The following is a 26,868-nucleotide window of genomic DNA, read 5'->3' as shown; positions in this document are numbered from 1 at the left end:
GGCCGTCCGTCTTAAATACATTAAACCTAAATCTCAGAAGGCTTGTCCTTAAATTGACTTTAACTGTTTCGAGGATTAAAAAATCGTTGGCGTTGGTGTGTGGGTCCATGGATGATTATTTTAATGAAAACGACATAGACTCTGAAGAATAAATTAAGAATTTAAAATTATGAACAAAGTGTTACTAATCTTTGCTCATAGTAGTATAACGAATTAAAAAGTATATTTCTAGATTGGACTAATTCAGCTGCGTTCACAGCAAACCATATCTTTCAAGAGTTAAATATTTGGAAACACAATGGTATATAAATTCCTGCAGTCACTGCTAAACAGTTACCACATAACAATTACGCTTCCTGTGCTCTATAAAAGCATTTCCTCGAGTCACTTACAAAGCTTTTCCGTCTCCCGCTCTTTTTTACTTTTTTTTACGACTAAAACTCGTGCACATTTATTACCATAACAACAACAAAAACGGCAAATTACAAACTATCAGACAAATAATAAGTATGTAGTATGTTTGCATATAGAAAGTGGTGTGTCTAACCACCCAACAACAACATAAAATACTTATAAATATGTAAGTCTATATTTACTTGCGTGCGAATTGCCTTTAAAAATTCCCAAAAGAAAGAAGAAAAATATAAATTCATATAAATGTTACGAAGAACATGAGAATTCCCCCAGTGATAGAGATTGATATGGGTATTGTGATGACGACATGGCGAACAACAACAACAGCACAAGTACGCATAGATATTAACGCCGCCAACACGTTACGTTAAACTTGAAACGTGTGACAAATACGTAATTTATAGCGTGGCTAAGCAGAGAAAATCTCACAAAATGAGCACCTAGAAGTTGCGAAATTTATGTTTTTAGTGGGCGTTTTCGCAGCTTAACGCAACGTAAACGAAGCGAGCATAAATTGACAAACTCACCATTTGCCCGGCACAAAATTGTTACGTGTGTTGCTAACCCAGAGTCGCATCGAAATAAACAAATTAATAAACAAAGGAAATCAGTTACTTACATAAAAATATAAATATACTCTCGCTGTTCGCTGATAACCAATGAATAGAGTTGCCAAGCCAAAAATTTGTCGCGATGGCTGGTATTACGAAAGAGTTGGAAACTATATCGAATTTTGGAAAAATAGTAAAAAAAAAACCGAGACAAGTCCATAAACAAGACCCTCAGACAAATCGCTAGAACTTGAGAAATAGTAGGAATCGTTTTGAAAAAAAAACTGTTTCGAGGAAACCCGATTTAACAACACTTTTACTAAGCGCAGATCACTTGATGCCCTTAACACTCGGTGGCAGGGAGTTAGATGTGTCTAAAGAGGTCAAATTCCTTGGCCTCATATTAGACTCAACATTACGGTGGAGTAGGCAACTGGATGTAACGCTGCCTAAAGCCACCAAAGCACTCATAATATGCAGAAGCCTAGTTCGCAGATCCTGGGCTGCAAGCCAGGTATCATAAGATGGCTATATACCATGATCGTAAGGCCTATTATTACTTATGGAGCGGTCGATGCTGTAAAGGCTCGCACGATAATCACATATAGGGCGGTGGCCTGGGCCCCAAAAGCTTCGCAGATTCCGGTAGGGCTCCAACTATCGAAGCTGCAAGGACTCGCATGTATCTGCATGTCGAGTACAATGTGCAGTTGCACTACTGCAGCACTTGAAGTCAGGCTGGAGCTCACACCGTTGTACCTCGCGATTAAACAGGTGATTAAACGCTCGATATACTGCTGAGAGGCAACACTACCCAGTGGTTCACTGACGGCTCGAAAACACCGCAAGGCATTGGAGCAGGCATTGCGGGATCGCATACCAAACCAATGGGAAGTTTTCCGAGTATTTTTCAAGCAGAAGTCTTTCTGTAAGTCAGCTTTTAGGGAGGAGTGTATAGGAAGGCTGAACCGCCTATCAGTGTGCAACCGGGTACACCTAATCAAGTGCCGGGGCATAAAGGGGTAGCCGGCAATGAGCTGGCTGACGAACTCTACCGCTCTGCGGCAGCGTTCAGGTTTATTGGGCTAGAACCATGCATTGCTTTGGAGCTGGAGCTGCTCCGCACGAAGGCAGCAGATAGGAGGAATGCGCCATGCCAAGCTGCTTCTAGGAGGGTACAACCTCCGGATCTTTAAGGAAATTATCAACTTCACTCGATACAAATTCCGCCTTCTTGTCGCCCTCTATACAGCGCACTGCGGGCTCAGGAAGCCCTGGTCCAACATGGGCATAGCCTCCTGCGAAAACGGCCGGTTTTGCCACTTTGAACAGGAAAACCCAGAACAACTGATTCTGGATTGCCTAGCAATTTGTAGAAGCAGGCTAACGGCCCTAGGTTCCATCTATGTGGATAGGGATCACACCACCTCAGTCGCGCCCAGCAGACTCCTGGACTTGTTCAGGATACTGGACCTTGGTGACCATATGTAATGTCGGGGAAGGGTCAATAGACCGTAGGTCGCAGTGCAAAACCTCAATCTTTACTATCTAAGCCCGATTAAAGTTTTAGCTCCGATCAAACCAGCTGGTATGCTGAATCAGCAAAATACCTATTAGGCAATGCTACATTCTCGGACCACTACAGCATATTGCTGCCATACAATTCAAGATAAAGATATTTGTACACCCTTTTGGCTCAAAAGTGCTCTTGTGAGGGGTATTATCGCTGCGATGCAGGAGATGTTAACATTTTTTTTCTTGTTTTAATTTAAGCTTCTGAGAAATTTTTCGAGAAATGATCCCGTCACCTTCCAAACACATGGCAACACTATTCAATATCTTTGTGTGACGCATGCAGAGACGCAGAAAATTTAAACACTGCTTGTATGAGTTGAATGTTTTACAAATTTTCACCGCCCCAACGAACAACTTGTGACTTAAAAGTAGTTACATATACATACATATGAATGTGTATTTGTTTATAGATTATACATAAAAAATACATAATTACAAATGTTTTTTCGTAAAAACTTTTTTCGCTCTTTAATCTTTCGCCAGCAGCACAAATGCTAAGCGGACAGTGAGAACAGAGATGGCAAAAAGCTACTATTCGAGCAAGTGAACGAACTGTCGGGCGTAGGCGTGAAACGCTGACTCACAAAAGGATTCGCATAAATACATAAAAGCATCGCAGCCTAAGTAGTCTGTACTACTTACATAGTGAAGTGAATGGAAATAAATTGGGAATTTGGAGCGTTTTAAGTGCGCTACTAATGGGATGGCGTTGCTGGCGGCGGGCGCTATGACGTACGCGATTAAAAATGCACACCTACACATACATATGTACATAAGTGCAAGTATGTACTCATTTGCGTGTGGCACCGAATTTGACGAACTAATTTAATTAGACGTGCACCTAAGGCCAATAGTAACAAAAGTTTGCGGATTTTTAAAGCACCCACATCCTCTCTCTTTCTCTACCTTGTTGTGCCGCCATCGATCCACTTTGCTGGAGGTATGTACATATATGTACATATTTGTATGTGTTGGATAAAAGTGAGCGCGGTACGTTGAACACGAAATATGTGCCGCGAGTGCTTCAGCCTATTAGGTGGATCAATAACTTACTTTGCTGACATTTTGTTAGTATTTGCGGGTAATTTCGCTTGCGCCTTTTGTTCTATTATTATACCCCGAACAGGGTACATTAATGTTGCCACAAAGTTGCCCTACAAAATGAATGATCAAAATTAAGTTCTACTTCTGAAAAACTTTTTTATTTCACGAGATATCTTCACGAAATTTGGCATGGCTTATTTTCAGGGCAACGCTGCAATATTCGAAAAAAATTTTGCCAGTTGGGCCACTAAAGCATATAGCTGCCATACAAACCGAACAATCAAACACAGATCTTTAAAACCGTTTCCACGACTGTCAGGTCTACGTAACCGAAACGAACCTGGAGTTTTTATCCGGTCAAGGACTGTCAACTCGGCAGTATTCTGCCGTTACAACAACAACAATAAAAAACAAGCTCTTGTATGAAAAACTGTTTTATTTGATAATAATCTTAACGAAACGGAATAACATCCGAGGTAATTCTCCGGATCGAACTACCATACAAAATACCCGTTGACAAACAAGTTCTTGCATGGAAACTTCTTTATTCGTGAACGAATATACTAGCTTCGAAGCAATCGAAGCCAACAATATTTCTTGCTTATTTGTTGTAAAGGGTATTTTTTATAGCTTCGGTGCAACGGAAATTAAGGTATTTTATTGTTTCCTTCCTTTTTTTGTTTATTTAGTTTCGGTAATTCAGTTGTTGCAATAATTGCTTGTTATTTTGGCTTTGGAAACAAAATCTGAGCACAAACTTAAATACATACATATGTATGTATGTACACACCTACATATATATGTACATACATACTTGTATTGTAGTCTTTATTGCCATGTGTCATGGCGCACTTGACTGTCAGTGCGCTTGTGTGTGTGGCTGTAACTGATGTGGTGTGATTGATTGGGTGGTTGAATTTATTAGGATCATTTCCTACTTGTCGCCAGCGCTTTTTTAGGTTACTGCTATTTTCGTTTATTCTTTTATTGTTCGCAAATAAAACTTTGCTTAGCATTTGATAATCGCGTGCAAATGATTCGTCGACCCATTTTCGGCACGTTAGCATTTATGGTTTTTTTTTTTTTTGCTGCCTGCCGTGCGCCATTTCCTCCTTTGCTATTTCTTCAGAGAAGTTGCAAACTTTTTTTGCACCAAAAAATTCTACGTCAGTATAAGTACATATGTACATATGTATGTAATTGTTGAGATTTATATGTATAGACACCGTGTATCAAATTATGAAAGCGATGAACCATTTATTACGGTAAAAACGTGTAGATTCGGGCTCAAGGACATTGCGTACAAGACACTCACCATATAATCCTTGTTCACTTGTACACACTTGGATATGCTTAGGAAAGCATGCGTAACATTTTCTGTATTAACAAAATTAAGCCTGTCTGACTGCCAGATTAGATTAAAATTGTAACCAATTAGTTGCGAGGCACCCTGTTAATATATGTATGTATGTATAATACAATACCAAAATTTAAATTCACGGAACCTAATTTATAAATATTTCTCTCCTCGATTGGTACAACCTTTTTTATGCTCACTGAGAGCAGTCATCAGAAACTCGTTAGAAGGGAACTGTTAGACGGCATTTAAAGCTCCTTACGTACAGCTGCAGCGAAACCATTGGTTTTCGTAAAGGTTAAAAGAACAGCTGATACGATAAGGACTGTCGTATTGTACTGGAGAGAAAGCAGACAGCTTGCCTAGCAATGTTGCGGTGGACCACAACGCGAACGCGGTGGCATAAGTACCGAAAGTTGCAGAGGGAAGTGAGACTCATAAGCAGTCAAAAAAAAAGAAAGAGGCCGAAATGCGTATGAGGAGCTTGAGAAGCTGGTCGAAAGGGGTTATACTCGAAAATTCTACGAAAAGATGCGACGACTAACGAAAGCATACATTTGTGGGACCCAAAGTAGGGACCTAGTGGCTGATGTTAAGAGCACACTGAAGCTATGGAGGGAACACTTCTCCAGCCTGCTGTACGACAGTGAAAGTGTAATATCTGGAGATGGCGAACCCGATTCTCCAATCGATGACAATGAAATAGATGTTCCATTGCTCGGCTCAAAAACCGAGCTATTCAAATACGACGGCGAAAAACTAACAAGGTGCATGCATCAGCTTCTTTCCAAGACATGGTCGGATGAAAGCAAGTCCGACGATTGGAACCTAAATGTACTCTGCCCAATCCACAAAAAGGGGGATCCCACAATCTGCGCCTCCTTAATATCGCATATGAGGTCTTATCGAGCTTACTGTGTGAAAAACTGAACCCCATAGATTGGACCTTGCCAGCGTGGCTCTAGACCTGGAAAATCTACAATCGACAATATTTTCACCATACGCCAAATCTTAGAAAGCACTCTTGAAAGATCGACAAACAGCACCTCCTCGTCGATTTTAAACCCACCTTCGACAGTATCCGTCAGGATAGGGAAAAACCTCTCCGAAACGTTCGATACCAAGCGAGGTTACAGACTAGAAAACTCCCTATAGTGTGACTTTTTCAATCTATTGCTGGAGTCGCATTTACGACTTGGCTAACATGTTACTGTTGACAGTCATAACTTTGCAGCCGTAGATAATTTCATCCAAGTCATTGAAGATTTGCGATTCAGTACACGCTTGAGGAAACAGAGGAAGAGGAAGTACTCTACTCCGTTTGTAGAGCAGGTGGAGAAAGAGTGCAGTTAGCTCCTTCCTTTGGTATCTTTAATTACCAAAAAAATAAACAAAACAAATAATCATTGGCGCACTGTGGTGCGGTGCGGTGCCTACGTCAGTAAAGAAGAAGAAGGACTCGTTGACCTCCCAGAAGCGGATATTTCTGTTTTAAAAGCAGAAACAAGTCACTTGGAGGCAAAACTGTGGAATACCGAGACTGAACGAAGACTCTCGTTTCGTGTTCGGCTAAAAAGTAGGTCACAATCATACTAGAATGTGTCGGCGCATCTAAGTACTTTGGTACAAGTCTACCATTGACACATTTCATAACGAAAACATTAACCGAAATGTATTGAGACGAGCCAGTCGTTTCATAACCAAAGCATTAACCGACATGTTTTTAGTCGATGTAGTCGAGGTTATGATTTTTAATTTTTTTCATTTGCTGAAAACTTTATCGGATCTATGAACGTAACATAAGAAAAGGCTAAACATATGGAATGTTCGAAGCAGGGGAAGAAATAAGCTAAAATGTAATGCATATATGTACATACAAGCAAACAACTGTGTGTTGATAAAGAGGAAGCAGTGTCGCGTTAAAACCAGTTATATACACTTACATTGTGCAAGTACAAGTAATCACACACAACTGACGATCACAACAACAATAACTTTTGTTAAAAAAAAACAGCAACAATGCCTTAAGAATACAAACCTATGTTTATATGTGTGTTTGTAAGCACATGAACCTGCGTTGGGGCAAATGAACTACGGTTGGGGTAAAATGCGACGACAACGGCACAAGGCGTTTGGGGGCCTTACTCAGACGTAAAAAGCGATCAGTGAACGACAAAGTAATCAACCGCAAAGGCATACATACATATGTTATGCGTAATGTGCTTCAATTTAGTATGTAAGTGGCTTCAAATGATCGCTAACTGATTGGTAAACGAAAATATATACTTATATGTATGTATGTACAAAAGTAGTAAATAGTCGTGTATCCAAATATGGATTTACGCCTGTTGCCTTACAATTATTAAACACACTATTTAATCGTTTTATTTGCTTAACACTTTATGAGCTTTTGAACTTGAAAATGAGACTGGTGTTGAGGCGCTAAAAACAGGCGGAGGAAAACGAGTAAAAAATAATAATTTTAACGTAGAAAAAGTGTTTGTACGTATAATATGTATGTATATATGTATGTATTTACTATGTAATGGTTTTAATTACATTTCTTTTAATTATTTTTACTTTAACAGAAACAAATTATCTAGTTATAGATATAATATGTAAATTTGAACGAAAAATGTTAGTATACTGTATACCCAGCGTACTATTCGCAACACAATCTTGAGATCCAGCATTCATTATTGGTTAATATTCGACCGAATAGACCACGTTCAGCACGCAGGGAAGAAAATATAGCAGCCGTAGCTGAGAGTGCACACGAAGACCGTGGAGAGTCAATTCGGCGAAGTTCGCAGCAACTCGGACTGACGTATGAAACGACTTCGCGCATTTTACGTCGATAACTTAAATTGAAAACGTACAAAATACAGCTTGTGCAAGAACTGAATCCGCTCCAACTTCCTTACCGAAATCGCTTCGCGCTATGGGCTCCTGAAATGTTCCAAGAAGATCCGGCATTCAGCGATGAGGCCATGACTCAATGGATATATATAAACAAGCAAAATTGGCGCATTTGGGACGAAGAGCACCCTGAAGAGATTTAAGAATAATCATTCTATCTAGAAAAAACAACGGTTTGGTGTGGTATGTGGGCCGATGGAATTATTGGTACATATTTCTTCTAAAATTATGCCGGTGAGAAGGTGACTATTAATAGCGACCGTTTTGTTGTCATGATAACCGACTATTTGATGCCTGAAATTGAAGTTCGTGATCTCGGAGACATTTGGTTTCAATAAGATGGCGCCACTTCTCACGCATCGCATAATTCAATGGATTTATTGAGAGAATACTTCGGTGAGCAGATAATTTCACGTTTGGGGCCGGTCGACTGGCCACCAAGATCGCGTGATACCGCACCGTTACACTTTTTCCTGTGGGGATAAGTCTAACGAATATGCGGACAATCCAGTTTCGATGCAGGCATTGTAGCAAAACATTCGCCAGTTACCAGTCAAAATGCTCGAACGAGTCATCGAAATTGGGACTCAACGGATGGACCCACCGAGACGCGGCCAACATTTGAAAGAGATAATCTTCAAAAAAGTAAATACCAATGAATGTTCTTTCAAATGGTAATTAACATTCTCCATTCAATTTGAAGTTGCTGTGTTTTTTCTTTAAAAAAGTAGGAAACCTCGAATTGGATCACCCTTTAGAACAAAATCCTAGACACTTTACCTCTTATTATTCACTTATATAGTTTTCATTTTGACATTTGGTTAGGTTGGCAACGTAACTGACAAAACAATTTTTTCAAATGCCACACATTAGCATGCCCACAAAAAAATCAATAAATTTCCCTCTGAGATCAATGAATATTCCACATGCATGTGAAAATTTTAGAGTCAGAAATAAAAGCGATTAATTTGTATATAAGAATATGTTCGAGTAGTTGCAATTGAGCAGCGATAAAAAGACAACTTCAACTTCAGCTCGGCAACCATTGCGCTGGAGCTTGGCAATTGCCAATTGCGCCCGACAATCAGTCGTCAACATAGTTGTTGCACCAAATAAACTTTAACCAGCCAATGGTCAGAAAGAAACTTTTGCAATCAGCAATAGCAAAAATTACATAGTAGCTGCTGCAGCAAAGACAACAACAACTACAACTAAAACCGTCATTCAGCAGTGCACCCAGACACGTCGACAGTCGCCGCTAGAAAATAAAACGGAGCAGTGCCGGTCGTGCGAAGCGTCCGGGACAGGTCGCACCGCTCAGCAACAGCAACCGGAGCAAGAGCAACTATGGCTAAATGGATTTTGTGCTTTTATTTGTGTCAGAGGAATGAAACCAGGCGAAAGAGAATGGCAATGACCTTTTTGGTTGGCATTTCATTAAAAATTTAAAACAATACTGGCCAACAGCAGCGACTGGCCAAGTGCTGGGCGAAGCGCGTTGTAGTAATGCTAGTGTCAGTAAAGTGCAAATTATGAAGGCAAAACAGTAATGGCGTTGACTGGTCGGGAAGTCAAGGCATAGCTGGGGGAAAAAGCGGTGCAACGATGGCGTTGACGGCGGCGGTGTTGGTGGTGGTGGTGGCGGTGACGACGATATAAACATTTCGAAATCGCGCAAAAAGTGTTTGGCAAACTACAGAGCAATATAAAATTTGTTGCTTTCACAATTGTTGTTGTTTTTTGTTGTTACAAATGTGAGTCTTTGCTCACATAGCTGCCGTTTTTGCAGTTGTTGCACATATACTATAAGTGTATGTATAAATATGGACGCATACGTCCATTTCACTTTAATGAGATTTGCACAAGAACTTATAGATATAGTACATATATGTATGTATGTAAACAAAATTTCAAACAAGGCAAAATGTCAAAGTAGAGAACGCAATTAAAATAAAAATAAAACAAGAAAAAAGTTAACTTCGGCAGCACCGAAGCTGGAATACCCTTCACTAATAAAGTTTTCCATACAAGGACTTGAGTTTGGTCAGTTTGTATGGCAGCTATATGCTGTAGAGATCCGATATAGGCGGCTTCGACAAATGAGCAGCTTCTTGGGGAGAAAAGCTAAAGGATAGATCGATATCGCAAAAACTGAAGGACTAATTCACTTATATATATATACAGACGGGCATTGCTATATACTTATTTTATAGGGTCTCCGACGCTTCGTCCTCGATACACATTACAAACTTCGTCGCAAACATAATATGCATACCCGTTGAAGGTAAAATACGACTTAAAACAAAAACTGAATTGAAAAGTCTCCGGCCTGACACATAGATGGCGCTACTAGAATCCATATGATTTTGACAGCTGTAGAATCATTAGTTTGTGAATTATATTATTTTGAGTGAAGCAACTTTTGTTATTACAAGCCTTGAAGACGATCCACGCGAATGACGTCCAAAAAGCGCTTCAACACCAGAAATCATAGTCAAAATACAGGATATGGTTCTGGAAGATCGTGACTGAGAGAGATTTAGTAGACGCTCTACACATCTCATTAGACGGTGTTAACCATATTTTAAGTGAAATTTTGGGGTTTAATAAGCTGTGTGCACAATGGATGCCGCATTCGCTATCAATGGAACAAAAACACATTCGAATGCCACTTTCTCAGCAACATTTGGAGCGTTTTAAAAAGGATAAAGTAGATTTTGTGCGTCGATTCATCCCTATGAATGCGACTTGGGTCTGAATCAAAACAAGAGACTAAAAAGTGGTGTGAACCTGCTTGTTCGACTTTGAAACGAGTTCGTGTCCGGTAATCGGCCAAGAAGGTTATGGCATCAGTTTTTTGGGATGCGAGAGGAATTTTATTTGTGGATTACTTGCAAATGATAAAACAATTAGTTTTGAATATTATTGCAACCTTTTGAACCAGTTAAACGAAAAAAATGCTTTGTCATCATGACATCATTGAATTGATGGAGCATCAGCCGTATTCACCAGATTTGGCCCCCAGCGACTTGCATTTGTTTCCAAAATTTAAAAAAATTATGCGTGGCAAGCATTGGGAAACCCCCAACAGTCGGCTGTTAAGGTTATGGCGTCTGTATTTTGGGATACGCATGGAATAATTTTTATTGACTACCTTGAAAAAGGAAGGATCACGAACAGCGACTATTACATAGCGTTATTGGACCGTTTGAAGGACAAAAATCATTGGAAGACTACCACATTTGAAGAAAAAAAAAGTGAAAGAGATGACAAAATCCATGAATTGGGCTTCGAATTGCTTCCGCATCCATCGTATTCTCCAAATCTTGCCGCCAGCGACTATTTCCTGTCCTCATATCTCACAAGAATGCGCGCTGGAAAGAAATCTTCGTCATTGGAAAAGGTGATTACTGAAATTGCGGCCTATTTTGAAGCAAAGTACAAATCGTACTAAAAAAATGTTTTCAAAATTATGGATGGTCGCTATAATCAGTGTATCACCCTTGAAGGAAACTGTGTTAACCCTTGTGTTGCTACCCAAAAAAAATCACACTGTCTGCCGCCCAGGGTACCCGGGTACCCGTACGCAAATTGGTGCGTATAAGTGCGTTATACGTAAAAATAATCGAGTGCATTCTATCAGGATTTATTTACTGACATCTTAGAAAGGTATTTCTGCTTGAAAGTACCATATAAATTATGTACAGACACCTACATAGTCCTAAATCAGCAATAAAACGCGCGCTGCTCTAATGTAAATTTCTCGATTCTGCGAAGGCCAGTTCCGTGGAATTCGAGTTGTGGGGAAACAGGTAGTTCTTTGAATTGGTTTGTACTTCAGGAACGTTCGAGAATGCTGTGAAACGAATATAAGCTCTATAGTTCAGTTTCTGTTATTGACTCGAAGAAGCCAGACGTATCGCTGTTTGGATAGTTCTTTAGCGTGTAATTGTATTTCAGATAAATAAAAGGATGGAGGAGTTATCGAAATCGCAGTTTTTGAGGTAACGTAAAAACAATAAATACACGATTTAGTTAGAACGATGGGTTTTTAATTTTATCGAAAATTGAATGCGAAAAATATGAATAAAATATTTTTTGATGCTATATGCAAGAATATACGAAAATACATTTTACATTACTGTATGTAGCCCACACTCATCGAAAAAAATTATTTTATTCGTATCTTTCGTATTCATATTGTTAAAAGCCACCGTATATATTTGATATTATTCAAAATGTAATATTATTGTAAAACTCAAGTTTATTTTTATTTAGATTGAGCGAGGCTCAAAAAGAGGAGTATATCAGTAAATTGGATGAGGACGTTGACGCCGCGATCGACAGTGAAGATCCGTCAGACAGCGAGGACGACGATTGGTTTCCGGACGGTATTGAAGCGTCAGACTCTGAAGATTACGAACAGGATGGAGCAGCTGAAATTGAAGAGGATACAAGTGATCGTGAAGCTTCAGAGGGTGAAGAAGAAAAGGATGATGACGACGATGAGGAAGTGGGCGACGACAATGAAGTAGCTGTATCGACTTCTAATAGTCGGTCAGACAGTTCAAGTGTTCCATCCAATACAAGTACAACATTTATGGCAAAAGATAAAACAGTTTGGAATAAAACCGCACGCCCAAATCATCAGATTCCTGCTAGAAATATTGTGAGGCAAAGAGCTGGACCTCATAGGAGTACGGAAATGTTGTCAATCGCTCAAACATTAAAAAAAAATTATCACGTTGGAAATGGTCGATATTATTGTTCGCTGCACGAATAAAAAAGCAGAAGCCATGTATCGAGTTTACAACAAACAACATCCAGAAAATGAACCTCGTGTATGGAAAAAAGTAACAGTGACAGAGATGTATTCCTTTTTTGGAGTATTGATATCTGCTGGTGCAAATAACTCAAACACAGATCATGTAAATGAAATTTGGAAGAAAAATGCTTATCCGTTATATCGTGCAACAATGGGACGAATGCGCTTTCAGTCGCTTTTACGGTTCATACGTTTCGATGATTATACAACACGCCCGGCTCGAGTAGTCAATGATAAAGCTGCTCCTATTTCGGATATATGGAAGATGCTGAATGCCAACTAAGCTGCATTGTATCGACCAACGGGACACTTGACCATCGACGAACAGCTCTACCCTTTCAGAGGAAGAACTAAGTTTACTCAGTATATGCCATCCAAGCCTTCTAAATACGGTCTGAAAGTATTTTGGTTGTGCGATGCAAGTAATGCTTATCCACCGAAAGGGATTTTGTATACAGGTAAACAAGGTAATAATCGAGAAGTCAATCAAGCAGAACGAGTTGTCAAAGACCTGGTCGGCGATTATAAAGGATCTTGCCGAAATATAACCATGGACATATTTTTCACAACTTTACCTTTGGCGCATACTCTGTTATCTTGGAAACTTACTATCGTCGGTACATTGAAAAAAAATAAGACGTTTATACCTCAAGAAATGAAACCGTCAAGGTCTAGAGAAGTACTGTCAACTTTTTTTGGATTTCATGAAAAAGCTACTATCTGCACATACGTTCCAAAGAAAAACAAAGCTGTAATACTTCTTAGTACGATGCACTACAGTTATGAAATTTCTGATGCAGCTCACAAAAAACCAGAAATGATTTTGTTTCATAATCAAACAAAAGCTGGAGTTGACACCATGGATCAAATGTGTTCGAGGTATTCCACCCAACGGCGAACGTGTAGATGGCCATCTACTGGCTTTCTTTTTCAATATCCTCGACGTTGCAGGTGTAGCTGCCTATGTCATCTATTTTGAAAATAACAGCATGCTTCGTAAGAAAACGAACAGACGAAGACTTTTTCTTCGACAATTGTCAGAAGAGTTAGCAATGCCGATGATCGAAGAGCGAGCGCCGAATCAGCAAATAATGCGAAACCACTCTACTAAAATCGCAGTCGAAAGTTTCTTTGAAAGGCCAATAGTAGAGGTGGTCCTCAGAAATGACCAACGTCGAGACGCCACTGGGAGAAAAGCTGTTATTGGCTCTTGTTACATTTGTAATGAGCAGCCTATTCGCAAACGCCGAAAGAACACGGAAATCACTGTTGAGTGCGATAAGCCCGTATGCGATCAGCATTCGGTGAACATTTCTAAATGTTTGCATTGCAATAATTAATTTTTAATTTTTCTTAATTTTTTAATTAATTCTTAAAATATAATAATAATAATAATATTATTTTGCGACATGAAGTTAAAAAAATGAATGAATGAAATGAAAAAAAAAATTAAATGAATTTTTAGCTTTTTACATAGTGAAATATAAGTAATAATTTGAACAAAAAAATTGAAAAATTTTGAATGAAATATCAATAAATAATTAGAAATGAACATAATTTGTTATAGTTAGCATATAAATACTTATTTACTCCTTTTAGATATAAAATAAAATTATAATCGTAATGTATTACACGAACTTCTATCGGGGTACCCGGGTACCCGGGTGGCTGAGACGTGTTCTTATTTTAAAATGTAACATTTCCGAAGTTAGAAAACAATTTAAACTATGTATAATGGGCAATTCGCTAGACAATCGATTAAACCATGGGGATCCAAGAGGATTTTAGCCTATCTTTTTTAGAAAAAATATTATTCAACAAAATACACTGCGGTGGGTACCCGGGTACCCGGGTGGCAACACAAGGGTTAAAAAAAAAAAACAATTTTCCAAAAAATATTTATTTACTTTGGTAGGCCGGATACTTTTCAATTGACCTGTTAAATAGGTGGTAGTAGCAATAGTGGTTTAAAAGTGATAAAGTACTACAAGAATTCAATCGGTTTAAGGCAAGCTAAGTGGAATTCGTTAACGCTGCGAATATAGTGACAAAAGTGAAAAATGCAAAAGCAAAGGATTTACAGCGATTTCTTCTCTCTTCGTTTCTTTTTAAACGTAATTCATTCAATTTTTAATTGTAGAAGAACAGCGAAACGCTCTTACCCCAAATTAAAGACTATACATATGTACATATATGTATGTATGTGTATGTACATCAAATTTAACGATAGTAAGGCAATCTAAGTATAGTAATGGCATTGAATAAAAAATTAAGGAATGCTTTCATGTATTGAAATCACGCTTGCATCGAATTACATAATATTTTACGCTTTGACGGCAATATTTTACGAGGGAATTTAAATATTTTGTATGTAAAACCAGAAATTCAACGAAAGGAGATACTAAATTAAAAAAATAAATTCGTAATAGTTGTAATAGAAAAAATTCAAACCAATAAATATATTTAAAACAAATTTAGCAGATCAACAAACGATATTTATTGCTACCCAATGGCAACGATGGAGTTTGAGCACCTGCAAACACTCAAACGTCGTAAAGTTAGTTCCGTTATACGACAAATAAACGGCAAACATTTCCCGTCATCACCCAAAAAAAGACCGCTACAAACGTTCTTACAGTAGAACTTAGAAGAATCTAAAAACTCAAGGTGCTTATTCGCTTAAAAGAAAACAGAGTCAAAAAACCGAAAAAAATTTCTCCTTCACATTAGACGAACTGCTTCCTTAACATAAGTAAAAAGAAAACAAAAACTAAAAAGCTGCCACTTTACTTTGAATTAAAATAGAAAAAAGTTTTGGCTTAATGACGCGCAACTCGAAGCACAGAAATAGAATATTTTCTTGAATTTTATTTCTTTAGCTTTTTAAATGTGGACAGAACTTTTCGAATTGAGTGAATAGTACCGAAATAGATTTTTTCGTTGATTTCCTAAATATAAAAAAAATATAATCATGTGAAAACGTTTTGGCCATCGGCCGCGTTTCGCACGTTTTGTTCTCTGGTGTGAGACTCGATTTTTTGTGTGCAGTTACTTGTACTCTCCGCTAAATATTTTACATATGTATGTTCCGTTAATTAGCAACAGCTGATTTCGAATTTTTTAAGAAATATTTAAGTGAATACGCTGTAGAAATGTCAAATAAAAAAATTTATTGTATAAAATAAAATTAAATAGTAAAAATCAGTAGAATTAATACGAATTAACTAATATTTGCGTACATATGTACATATAATATATATTTATATATACTTTGCTTACGTTTGCGCAATCAGGTGGTGACCAAATTATATTTCCGACTTTTTTCCTTGCATTAAATTTGAATTTTCTATTTTCGGCGCGTAAATAAAATGGAGCGCAACACGTGAAACCTAATAAGAATGCAGAGAGAGGAAAATGCAAATGCAAAGTATTTAGAGCGCATATAAAAAACAAATTGTGCGACGATTAGTACTGTGCTAGCTTTTGTGCCAGTGCACTTGTACCTTAGAATAATACATTGTGCCACTAAACTGCATGCAAATGTATGCACATATGTATGTATGTATGTATGTATGCTTAGTTAGGCATTTTAAGCATGCGTTTACGTCAGTGTGAGGTAGAATTCAAAAGAAAATATATATTCGCTTGCCACTCGTCAAAGCGCCTAACAAAATTTCAATGCGAATTCCGGTGATAGTGCATTTTAGCAAAGTTAGTATTTAAACAGAAACATATTTAAGTTAGAACAATTTCGGTGTTTTCAACTCACACTAAGAACTGTATACTTAGTCTAGATTAGAACACGGTAAGGGATCTATAGTATACATATCATCATTGACATTGCAGTAGTGTCCTATATTGGGATCTAGGCTATAGGTCTTTGGCGCTTCGTTCAGGAGTTGATTTTTTTTTAATTACCTTTTGAGCAAAATATACTTCATTTTTCAATATCCCAATTTCCCGTTGTGTATGCCGTTTCATGTGATCCAGAAAAATTAGGAAGAAGTTTTCATATTTGCACTCCAATTATTTTGTGGACAACAGTAATTATTTGCTGGATTGCAAATATAGTTAGACTTTAGGTAATAAAATTAACGACATTTCTGTTAACACTACAGAAGTTTGGTTACATCATATTTATTTTTTCTTTTGTTAATAATAAGGATTAAGAACGCTTTGATAACGTATTATTTGTTACATTTTTCTAAATGGTTACTGACTTAAATCTCTCCCTGCTTATGTGGGAAATAATTATATATGTATATATTATATAAATAAATATTAAAATGTTGTGTACTTACGAGCTCTGCCTTTCACGATTTTCTCGTCTTTGCATTTCTATTGCTGTGGTCGCAATTTTGCGTTTCTTATCGCCTTAGCAGCCAGCAAACTGAAATGTGGATTGGTGCAGCAGAAATGAATGGTTTTGCAAATATTTGCAAAATAATCACAAAACCAAGTACTTGGTTAGTGTAAGAAAGTGCTTATTGAAGTTTAACGAAAATTGTGAATTTAACTTATAGACGTGAAGTTAAAAAAAATTTCAATTACAACGACTAAAAAAAAACTCCAGGGATATTGATATTGACGGCGTGTAACAATGATGAGTTACGTTTGTACGGTATGTGTTTGCCGCCACACGCACGCGCACGCACTTTCTCACATGCCAGGGCACGCGAATTCTTATGCAATATAAAATTAATATTATTTTATTGTTGTTGTTCAATGCGTTATACTTATTAAACGGTTGTCGGTGATATTCAATATTCGATGAACTCAATTGCGTATACTGCACTTTGTTTGCGAATTGCTATGAGCGTGTTACCCCTTTGTTATTGATTCAATCCCTTCTCTAACAAAATGAAATGTGTAAACGACTTTTAATTTGTCGACTACAGTTACATTGGTCTGCGATATGCCAAATTACATCGTTGTTTTGTTGTTTTTTTTTTTTGTTCGAAATTGATATCTTATTATAATCTCCGCCGGATCAAAAGAATTTGCTGCCGTTGATATTGATTTGGTATATCGATGATGTAAAAAATTAGTTTAGTTTATTTTTAACCGCATGTTTTTTGTAGTGACGAAATCAAATCTTCACTCAAATATTATTGAACTGAAAAATTGTTAATGACAAAAAAATTACAATTGAGCATTTGTTAGTTTGACATATTTTATATTGTGGACTGTGGTGGAGCATTTGCATTTATTGTCACCAGGCAGAGTTTACAACATTGCTTTATTCAATAAATCCACTTTCGCTGATTATTCAAATATTGAAAATTTCGGGTCGGATCAGTAACAGTATAAGCATGCGCTATTGAATTTAATAGAATTTTTTCATATTAAGTTTTTTCAGAGTAGAAATTGGTAAATTATTTTACCACTATAGGAATATAAATCGATTTTTATCTATTAACAGTAGCATTTCGAAAAAAAAAACACATTTTCTTGTCAAATTAAACGTTGTAACCACTAATAACAAAATGTATTATATTTATTTGAAAATTTGCTTAACACTCCCGAAATCGTATGAACATAAACATCCGATTTACAATTACTTTTATTTTGTTGTTGTTGTTATTATTTTTTGCAATTTTTAAGTTAGATTTATTCGGTTATTTAATAATTTAACCTAGTCGTGTTTTTTATTTGTGAACAGAATTTTTATTTTTTACTTTTGAGAACGTTTCATTCGCACAGAAGCATAAACGATACATACAATCCCGAACATTAATTAGCAATTGTTAGGGGTTATTCTCACTTATTTTCGAAATATTGTTTAAACATTTAGTATTGGTGTTGATTTATCAGAATCTGTATATGCACTCAGTTCGAATAGCTTTTGCAATGTTTGCGAAATATGTATATATGTATGTACGTTGTAAATTGATCTTGATGGTGTAGTTGAAATTGTTCTGAATTATTAATTTTAACCTGCAACAATAAAAAAGTGTATAAGTAGTGAATAGTTTTTTTTATTTATATGATATGCTTTTTTTCTAATTCAAATATTATACATTCATACAGATACCTAAGGGGTCAGCAGGAAAATCTTTTTTCCATTTTTTTAGAATTAATGTAGAAACCAACTCTACCATTGGAAGGTTTCGAAAAAGGCCCAAAAATAATAGTTATTTTTAACCGCATGTTTTTTGTAGTGACGAAATCAAATCTTCACTCAAATATTATTGAACTGAAAAATTGTTAATGACAAAAAAATTACAATTGAGCATTTGTTAGTTTGCCATATTTTATATTGTGGACTGTGGTGGAGCATTTGCATTTATTGTCACCAGGCAGAGTTCACAACATTGCTTTGTTCAATAAATCCACTATCTCTGATTATTCAAATATTGAAAAAAGCAAACTTTAACTATACTTAATAACTATAAAATAAACTTTTTTAAACTGGCGGACATGATTCCGGTCGAACTGCTCAACCGATTTGCTTAATTTTTTTTAAATGTTCACAAAACGCCTGGCTATCGTCCTTATATTTTTTATAATTTATTGACAAAGTTATGACAAAATTTATGTAAAAATAGGTAAAAAAATTTATGATTCTAGTAGGGACGATAACCATTCACGTACTTTTTAAGAAATCAGATGATCCAAACATGAAAAATCGTGCCCACCAGTAAAAAAAAAACCATTTCTCCGACAGATGTCATCAAAAAATTCCGAAAAAATGTGTTTGTATATTCCACGATATACATATGTATGTACCTGATAATATGTGGAAAAAGTTCTATCGTAGAATAAAAATTTCTATGAAAATAAAAATGTCAAAAAAAAACAGGCCAAATTACCCTACTGACCCCTTAAAATCCTATTAAGAAAGCAATAACGCATATGATTTTTATACAAGGTATATTAAATACCGTTTATTACTCAGATCGGACCACTATAGTGTATAGCTGTCATTTCTTGTATGGAAAACTGCTTCATTTGCTAAGACATCTTTACCAAATTTGATTCCGATCAGAATCTATTGTATTTGTGAAAATATTAAAGTTTCGGTTCAAACGTTGTAAACGTTGTTTCATAGGGTATTTTTAATCCGTACATATAGTATGTATATTTGATTTAAAACGTACAAAATATTATATTCAAGTACTAACACCTCTATATATGGTGTTCATAAATATTTTGTAAAAAATATAGGACCGTCGACAAATGTATGTATGTACGAATTTTCAGTAATGTTGATACCTGATGATTACTCACATAATTTTAAGTTTACTCCATTAACTGTTAAAAACATTTATGTACATATATCCTATGTTTATATGAATGTGTCTATTTAATTTATCTATTAACAAATAATATATTATAACAATGTACTTAAGAATATACTTTATCTTTTTTAAACGAATTCATATAAAAAAGCTCGGCAAATGCACTAATAATGTTTTTAAAAATTATTATTAAAAAAATATATTCCAACTTTTTTGGATAAAACACCACCCAATTCATGACTTTTTAAAAGAGAGTGTTAAATATTTGCTCTCGGTAAAATACAATTTACCAATGCAAAAGAGAGCGCAAAGTAAACAAAAACATATTCACCACCCTGCAATATGAGTGAGACAGATAATAGAATTGTGTGTTGTATTGCTTTTGATTTCTAATTGATTTTCACATTTCTCGATACAGGAAGAAAGCACAGTTGCAACACATAATCGGCATAAAAATAAGTTTATTTGCATAAAAATCCATTTATAAAATATGTTTGAGAAAATAAACCCCGAAATTAAGAAAAAGTGTTTGCAATCAAAAACTTGTACTCGTACTCATCGCAACACAATTCAAAATACACCACTCACACCTGCAAATTTCATATTTGAATATAGGCCAACAAGGCTGGGTAGACACATATGTATGTTTTGCAGAATTTTTTCGCAAAACAAGTTTTATCATCACATGAAATTCAGTTTAAAAAAATTATTATTATCTTTTTTTTTAAGGAAATACATTCGTTTGTTCTTTTGTAAAGGTAATCATCAGCCGTGACTACCATGACGTTAAAGACAGGGTGTTATTTGCATTTTCTTTTTGTGATTTTGGTCTCGCATTTGACGTAAAGGTCCACACACACACATCCATATATACATATATATATATGCCTGAAAATCATTTAATTCCATTGCATCACAAATGTAAAGTGTTTAATTTATTTTTTTATAAAAACAGTTTCGCATAGCATTAAGTCATTATCTATTATATGGACTGATATTTTCACGAATTCAAAAACATATTTAATTATTGCAACACTTTGGTTATGGAACACATCTATATTTGAGGGTAATTTAGCATTATTCATGCGCGCATAAACTAGTAGAGGAAAAAGGCTACAAACTATTTATCAATTACTTTATATCAATTCCAAACAAATTAATATGCACTAAACATTTCACTTTTATTCATATGTTTTATAATTCTAGTAATGAATTTATGATTTTCCTACCACATAAAAACACTTAAAAGGACTGTCTCGCCGACTAGCCGCAGTGCAGCTTCACAACGAAGAGGCGAGACGAAAACACCCAATTTCAATCACCGTCCCCACGTATAACTTAGTATTGTCACCCTGTGGTCCTGATGTGAAACCGCAGATGGTTAGTTATAAAAATTCACTAACAATGGTACTCTTCAGGCTGAGCATTTACTTATTGCATGCCGCCTTAGTGTGAACGAAACAAAAAACTAGAGTGTGGTGGAAAACCACACACCAGAAAGCAAAGTCGAAGAAATTGGCAAGCAATTTGGAGAAATCTTAATGGATAAAATGACAATACGAAAATCTTGATAATTATTGTAATCAAAAATATTATATTGATTATACATGTTTTTACAATTCTTAGCTATTTTATCCTGCAATTAATAACTTTTCGAAAGAAGACGAAGGTACACAAATGCATTATGAAGAATTTGTATAATATAAAGGTTATGATTTTTTAAACCACAAGGTTTTTGCACAAAGTTGTGGATATTGTCGAAAAGAAGTATTGGCACAATTTATAAAACATTTATTAGTGAACATAGTATCCATTTGATTACGGTTTGTCATTTTTCTTTACTTCTACTTTGCAGTCACAAGTTTTGTGTGTACACGATTTTGTACTTCTTCGTATATTTCATTAATTCGTTTGCAGTTTAGCGCACTATTTGTCTCATTTTATCGGATGCATTTTAAATATATGAAATAATTTTTCGATCAAAACAAGAAGGAGCACACCCTAGACATTCATGCAACCGAATGAGTGAATTTTTCCGTCTCCCGACACCGATAAGCAATATTTTCAATATATAGAATTAATACTTGTGCTTTTGTTTAAACGTAAATTACACAACTCCTAGTAAGCTTGCAAAATGTATTACCGGAATGATATTCGTCTGGAATATCTTGGCCAAAATGACCGTATAATCGCAATGTTCTATATTTACACCACACCAAATCACTGCAGCATGCAAGGGAAACTACGAAAGATAGACGTCTAACTAAATTGGCGTTGCCAAATGTTAAAAAATATATCCCCAGAAAGTGTGGTGAAATGTGATATTTACAAATTACCGAAACAATTTTTACGGTAAAATATTATTAATGCTATGTTTTGTTTGTTATAGCGGCCGACAAAGTTCTGTAAGCAATTTTGAGGATTGTTGTTGAGTTGATGTCCCTGAACCGGTTCAAAAACCGTGTCAATTCTAATTACTCCGACTGTAGTGAGCCAGAGAACATATGTTTTGTGTTCTCTGAGTGAGCTAACCTGCCAACAATGCTCCAATAAGAATCACCGTTTAGCTTGCCTATTTGTTTTTATTACATTATGTATCGGTATTTTATTTCCAATAAGATATAAAAAATGCTGACATATACACATATTACAAAAACATTAATTATAAATTAAGACAAATATTTTACAAAAATATGAACTAAAGTATTATTAGAAATATACTAGGTTTGTCGAGATTCCACTTCACGAAACTCGGATGGGTCCGTGAAACGTACAGTTAAAATATAGAAAATCGATGGAAATGGGATAAGACATAAAAAGGCATAATGGTGGCCGAGCGCAATTATACCGTAGGCTAACAAAAGCCAATGCACAGCTAAAAAACATTTTATTATCGTACTGGCATCTATATATGTATATGTACTACTTTTTACTTACAAATAATTACGAAATTTTTAACCTCTAGCAAGGAAGAGCGTATTAGCGATTTAAACGTCTGATCCAATTTGACTGAATAATGTATGGCGTTTGTTATCATAGCAATCCCAATGCTTAAATATGGAAAGAACCAATCTAAAAAGAAGCTTGTTAGTAGGGAAAACACACTTGTTTGATATAAATGTATAAGTATTCACATATAAGGCCGCAAGCAAGTGCATGAATAGATGTCAAAAGCGGGAGGAAGTAAAGTGCTGCGTAAATGGGAGCCTTTCCACGTACATCAGTAATGGAGCTAACAATTGGACGTATTAAGAACATTGTTGCTAAGCACAGGAAGTAGAATACGAGAACAATAGTTTGACTATGTTGAAAAAACAAGGTTAAAAACTTTCAAAAATACATACATAAATATGACTTTGGAGTTAATAATACTTACAGTGGATATACAGCTTCTTGAGTGCAATGCAAACGAGTTTCGTAGTTTGGGGATGGATTGTAAAACAACGTATACCAATCAGTGAATTTGCGAACACCACAAGAATGCAAGCGAAATTCCCACATTGGTTCCATAAGTAATATGGATAATATTGCCGAAAGTGTTACTTCTATGAAGGCGCAGGCCGTAAGTATTAATTGCTTGCGTGAAAATCTATTGACATAATGCATAAATATAAAAAGTAATTACAATTATAAAATATGGCATAGTATTTACTTGCGATCCTTCGCATTTAAATCAATGAAGAAGCAATGTAGCATTAATGGCAACATTGCCATAAATCCCAAATACAACCAAGAGTAAGTGTTCAATTCATCACGACATGGTGAGCAAACAAATGATTCATTTACGCGATAGCCACGCTCACATGCCCCGCAATCGGACCAGCTACCATTGTCATACAAAGTGCGTCCGCAATATTGACCAGGACAACGATCCATGATTCTAGTTTAGTTAACACTCTTAAAATGTGCAGTTCACATTGGAAAAATTAGTTGCTGTTATTTGATAATTTTATTTAATATATTAAAATACATTGGTATTGTGTTATTGGATATTTAAATTACAGAAAAACAAACTTTTGCCAATTCTTGTTTACAATTTTTAACAGCTGATACATCCAATTTTTTCTTCCATTCACAATTCATCAGCTATGAAGAGAATATTTTTTGCATTTCGCCAAATGCTTCTTTTAATATCCAATAGATGTCGCACTTTTATTTATGGGTTGTCAAAAAAGTCTTGCGGTATTTTTGCTAGTTGGCGCTGAAAGCGCGTATTTCTAGTTTAATTCGTCGCATCGGGTCATGCTATACCTTTTTGGAAAGCTCATTTCACGCGCTTACACGAGTTTGATTGATTGTCGTTTCTTTTAAGTCGTTCGTGACTTATAGCGTCGCAAACATGGAGCAAAATAAAGAGAAAATACGGCATAGTTTACAGTACTACTACGATAAAGGCAAAAATGCATCTCAAGCCGCCAATCAAATTTGTGCAGTTTATGGACCCGATACAGTTTCCATTTCCACCGCACAACGATGGTTTCAACGTTTTCGTTCTGGTGTAGAGGTGGTCGAAGATGCGCCACGCTCCGGAAGGCCTGTCGTCGAAAATTGCGATAAAATCGCTGAATTGCTCGAAAGAGACCGGCATAGTAGCAGCCGTAGCATCGGTCAAGAGCTGGGCATGAGTCATAAAACCGTTATAAACCATTTGAAGAAGCTTGGAGTCACTAAGAAGCTCGATGTATGGGTGCCACACGAATTGACGCAAAAAAACATCTTTGACCGTATCGACGCATGCGAATCGCAACAAAATCGACCCGTTTTTGAAGCGTATGGTGACTGGCGATGAAAAGTGGGTCACTTACGATAACGATAACGTAAGGCGCAAACGGTCGGGATCGAAAAGCGGCCCAGACGGTGGCCAAGCCTGGATTGACGGCCAGGAAGGTTCTTCTGTGTGTTTGGTAGGAATGGCAGGGAATAATCCACTATGAGCTGCTCCCCTATGGCCAAACGCTCAATTCGGACCTGTACTGCCAACAACTGGACCGCTTGAAGGCAGCACTCATGCAGAAGAGGCCATCTTTGATCGACAGAGGCCGAGTTGTCTTCCATCAGAACAACGCCAGGCTACACACATCTTTAGTGACGCACCAAGTGATTACCACCTGTTTCTGTCCATGGCGGACGCGCTTGGTAGTCTAAAGTTGGCCACAAGAGAGTCCTGTGAAAATTGGCTCTCCGAGTTTTTTGCCAATAGGGAAGCGAGCTTCTATGAGACGGGCATTATGAAGTTAGCATCTCGTTGGGAACGCGTCATCGAACAAAACGGCGCATATTTGACTTAAATCGCATTATTGTAACCAATTTTATGAACAATTGAAAATTCAATAAAAATACCGCAAGACTTTTTTGACAACCTATAATTTGAAAAGTAAAATTTTAAAAATTAAATTTCTTTTTTCGGTAAACTTCAACTAAGTTCAGTCGAAGTATGATTGGCGTTGCCAACCTAAGAAAAGGAAATTTGACAGATAGTAAAATTTTAAAAATTAAATTACAATTTATATTACAATGACGAAAATACTGGGGGCAAAATTTATGTGCTACGTATACGAAAAAGCCTTCGTGATCACTCAAATCCATTGGAGCTTCCAAATGCAAAGTAAGCCATAGTTTTTTCACAATTGAATTGCTTTTTAATGATGTTTGTTGCAGATTCATAAGTTATTTTCGATTAAATAACGAAGCATTTTGTTTTTTACTGAATGAGATGAAGGAACATTTCCACAAACGTGTGCGAGGAACGGTCATACCTCCTATATTAAAATTATGCGCAACTCTGCGTTTCCTTGCTGACGGTGGTTATCAAAAATGCAGTGGAAATGATTTTAACATTGGATTGGCGCAACATACGATATCTCTAGTAATTAAAGAGGTTCTAAATATAATTGAACAACGTATTTGTGCCCAATGGATTAAAATTCAAATGACTGAGGAGGAGCAAAACGCTTCAAAAGTTTCATTTTATTCAAAAAGTGCTTTCCCGGGAGTAGTTGGTTGCATCGACGGAACTCATGTTCGCATAATTTCACTAAGAAGAGAAGTGCAACATCTTTATCTTAACAGAAAGGGCTACTACAGTTTAAACGTGATGATTGTATGTATAAAATCTGAATTATATTAGAAACAAAATGGTATAATTTCTTAAAATTTTTAGCTTTGTGTTTATAAAATGTCTATTCGGTATGTGGATGCTAGGCATGCAGGCGCAAATCATGACTCTTTTGTTTTCAATGTTAGCGATTTGAAAGTGCATTTACAGAAAAACATACAGAATAACACTTGGGTCTTGGGTAAGTCTTTATCGTTTTTATTGCTAAATAATTAGAGTAATGTAATTTCTTAGGCGACGCTGGCTATCCTCTGCACAAATTTTTAATGACGCCTTATCGCTTGGCGGAAGCTTCTTCACCCCAAGCACGCTACAATACAGCACACTCAAAGGCCCGGAATATTGTAGAGCGGACAATTGGTGTACTCAAGAGTACATTTCGATTTCTTTTATCTGTACGAGGTTTACATTACACTCCCGAAAAGGCTACGCAAATTGTGAATGCTTGTTGCGCATTGCACAATATTTGCCAACACTTTCAAGTGGAATCTCCGGAAGAAATACCATCTACTTCACATACTACAATGACCAATGATATTTTGGACATAGAAAGAGNAAGAAGAGGATACGGCTCGAATAATTCGCAATAATTCATTCAAATATTCATTTATTATTTCTAATGTGCTATTTATTCAGGCATATATTTAAATTTTATTTAAATAAATTCATTAAATAACAATATCACTTCATTTTTTAAGGTAAACTTAAACTATGGTACAAAAATATAAAATATCACTTCATTCCAGAATTATTAAAAATAAAATAAAAAAATATTACTTTGTGTCTTAAATAACCAAAAAAATTAAAATCTTTGCGAAGATTTTTAA

At 36.1% G+C, this 26,868-nt stretch overlaps 3 protein-coding genes across 15 annotated transcripts in view; 1 reads left to right on the top strand and 2 right to left on the bottom strand.

Annotated features, from left to right (window-relative positions):
• The window catches only part of LOC120782369 (casein kinase I), a 131,459-nt gene extending 113,374 nt beyond the window's left edge, over positions 1–18,085 (bottom strand). For 3 of the 13 annotated variants that reach the window (XM_040114619.1, XM_040114657.1, XM_040114673.1), the window contains exon 1: positions 16,987–18,082. In XM_040114619.1, coding sequence (XP_039970553.1) covers positions 16,987–17,021 — 35 coding nt within the window. In that variant the 5' untranslated portion in view covers positions 17,022–18,082. Of the gene's footprint in view, positions 1–16,986 lie in introns of all 13 variants that reach the window. The other 10 variants (XM_040114610.1, XM_040114665.1, XM_040114690.1 and 7 more) reach the window with 5 other exon arrangements.
• Positions 18,086–22,488: 4,403 nt separating this feature from the next.
• LOC120782436 (JNK1/MAPK8-associated membrane protein) lies at positions 22,489–23,802 on the bottom strand. Its single transcript, XM_040114723.1, has 5 exons — positions 23,579–23,802; positions 23,303–23,515; positions 23,061–23,227; positions 22,864–22,998; positions 22,489–22,801 (listed from the first exon to the last, which is right to left on the bottom strand). Exons 1-5 carry the CDS (start codon positions 23,800–23,802, stop codon positions 22,647–22,649), a joined length of 894 nt encoding a protein of 297 aa, XP_039970657.1. The 3' UTR covers positions 22,489–22,646.
• Positions 23,803–25,836: 2,034 nt separating this feature from the next.
• On the top strand, positions 25,837–26,631 carry LOC120766245 (putative nuclease HARBI1). The gene is made up of 3 exons (XM_040091626.1): positions 25,837–26,026; positions 26,087–26,222; positions 26,276–26,631. Exons 1-3 carry the CDS (start codon positions 25,856–25,858, stop codon positions 26,629–26,631), a joined length of 663 nt encoding a protein of 220 aa, XP_039947560.1. The 5' UTR covers positions 25,837–25,855.
• The last annotated feature ends 237 nt before the right edge of the window (positions 26,632–26,868 follow it).

Source organism: Bactrocera tryoni, chromosome 1 (assembly GCF_016617805.1).
Source record: "Bactrocera tryoni isolate S06 chromosome 1, CSIRO_BtryS06_freeze2, whole genome shotgun sequence".
Lineage (NCBI taxonomy): Eukaryota > Metazoa > Arthropoda > Insecta > Diptera > Tephritidae > Bactrocera > Bactrocera tryoni.
The sequence above is the reverse complement of the archived record's forward strand: the minus strand, read 5'-3'. Positions and strand labels throughout refer to the sequence as shown.

Bases quoted from the DNA above. Each gene is read 5' to 3' on its own strand.
- LOC120782436 (XM_040114723.1), bottom strand. From the start codon at position 23,802: ATGGATCGTTGTCCTGGTCAATATTGCGGACGCACTTTGTATGACAAT. The intron at 23,516-23,578 runs GTAAATACTATG...TTATGTCAATAG, and splicing joins TTAAATGCGAAGGATCGCAA to ATTTTCACGCAAGCAATTAA. The intron at 22,999-23,060 runs GTGAATACTTAT...GCTTCTTTTTAG, and splicing joins ACTTGCTTGCGGCCTTATAT to ATTGGTTCTTTCCATATTTA.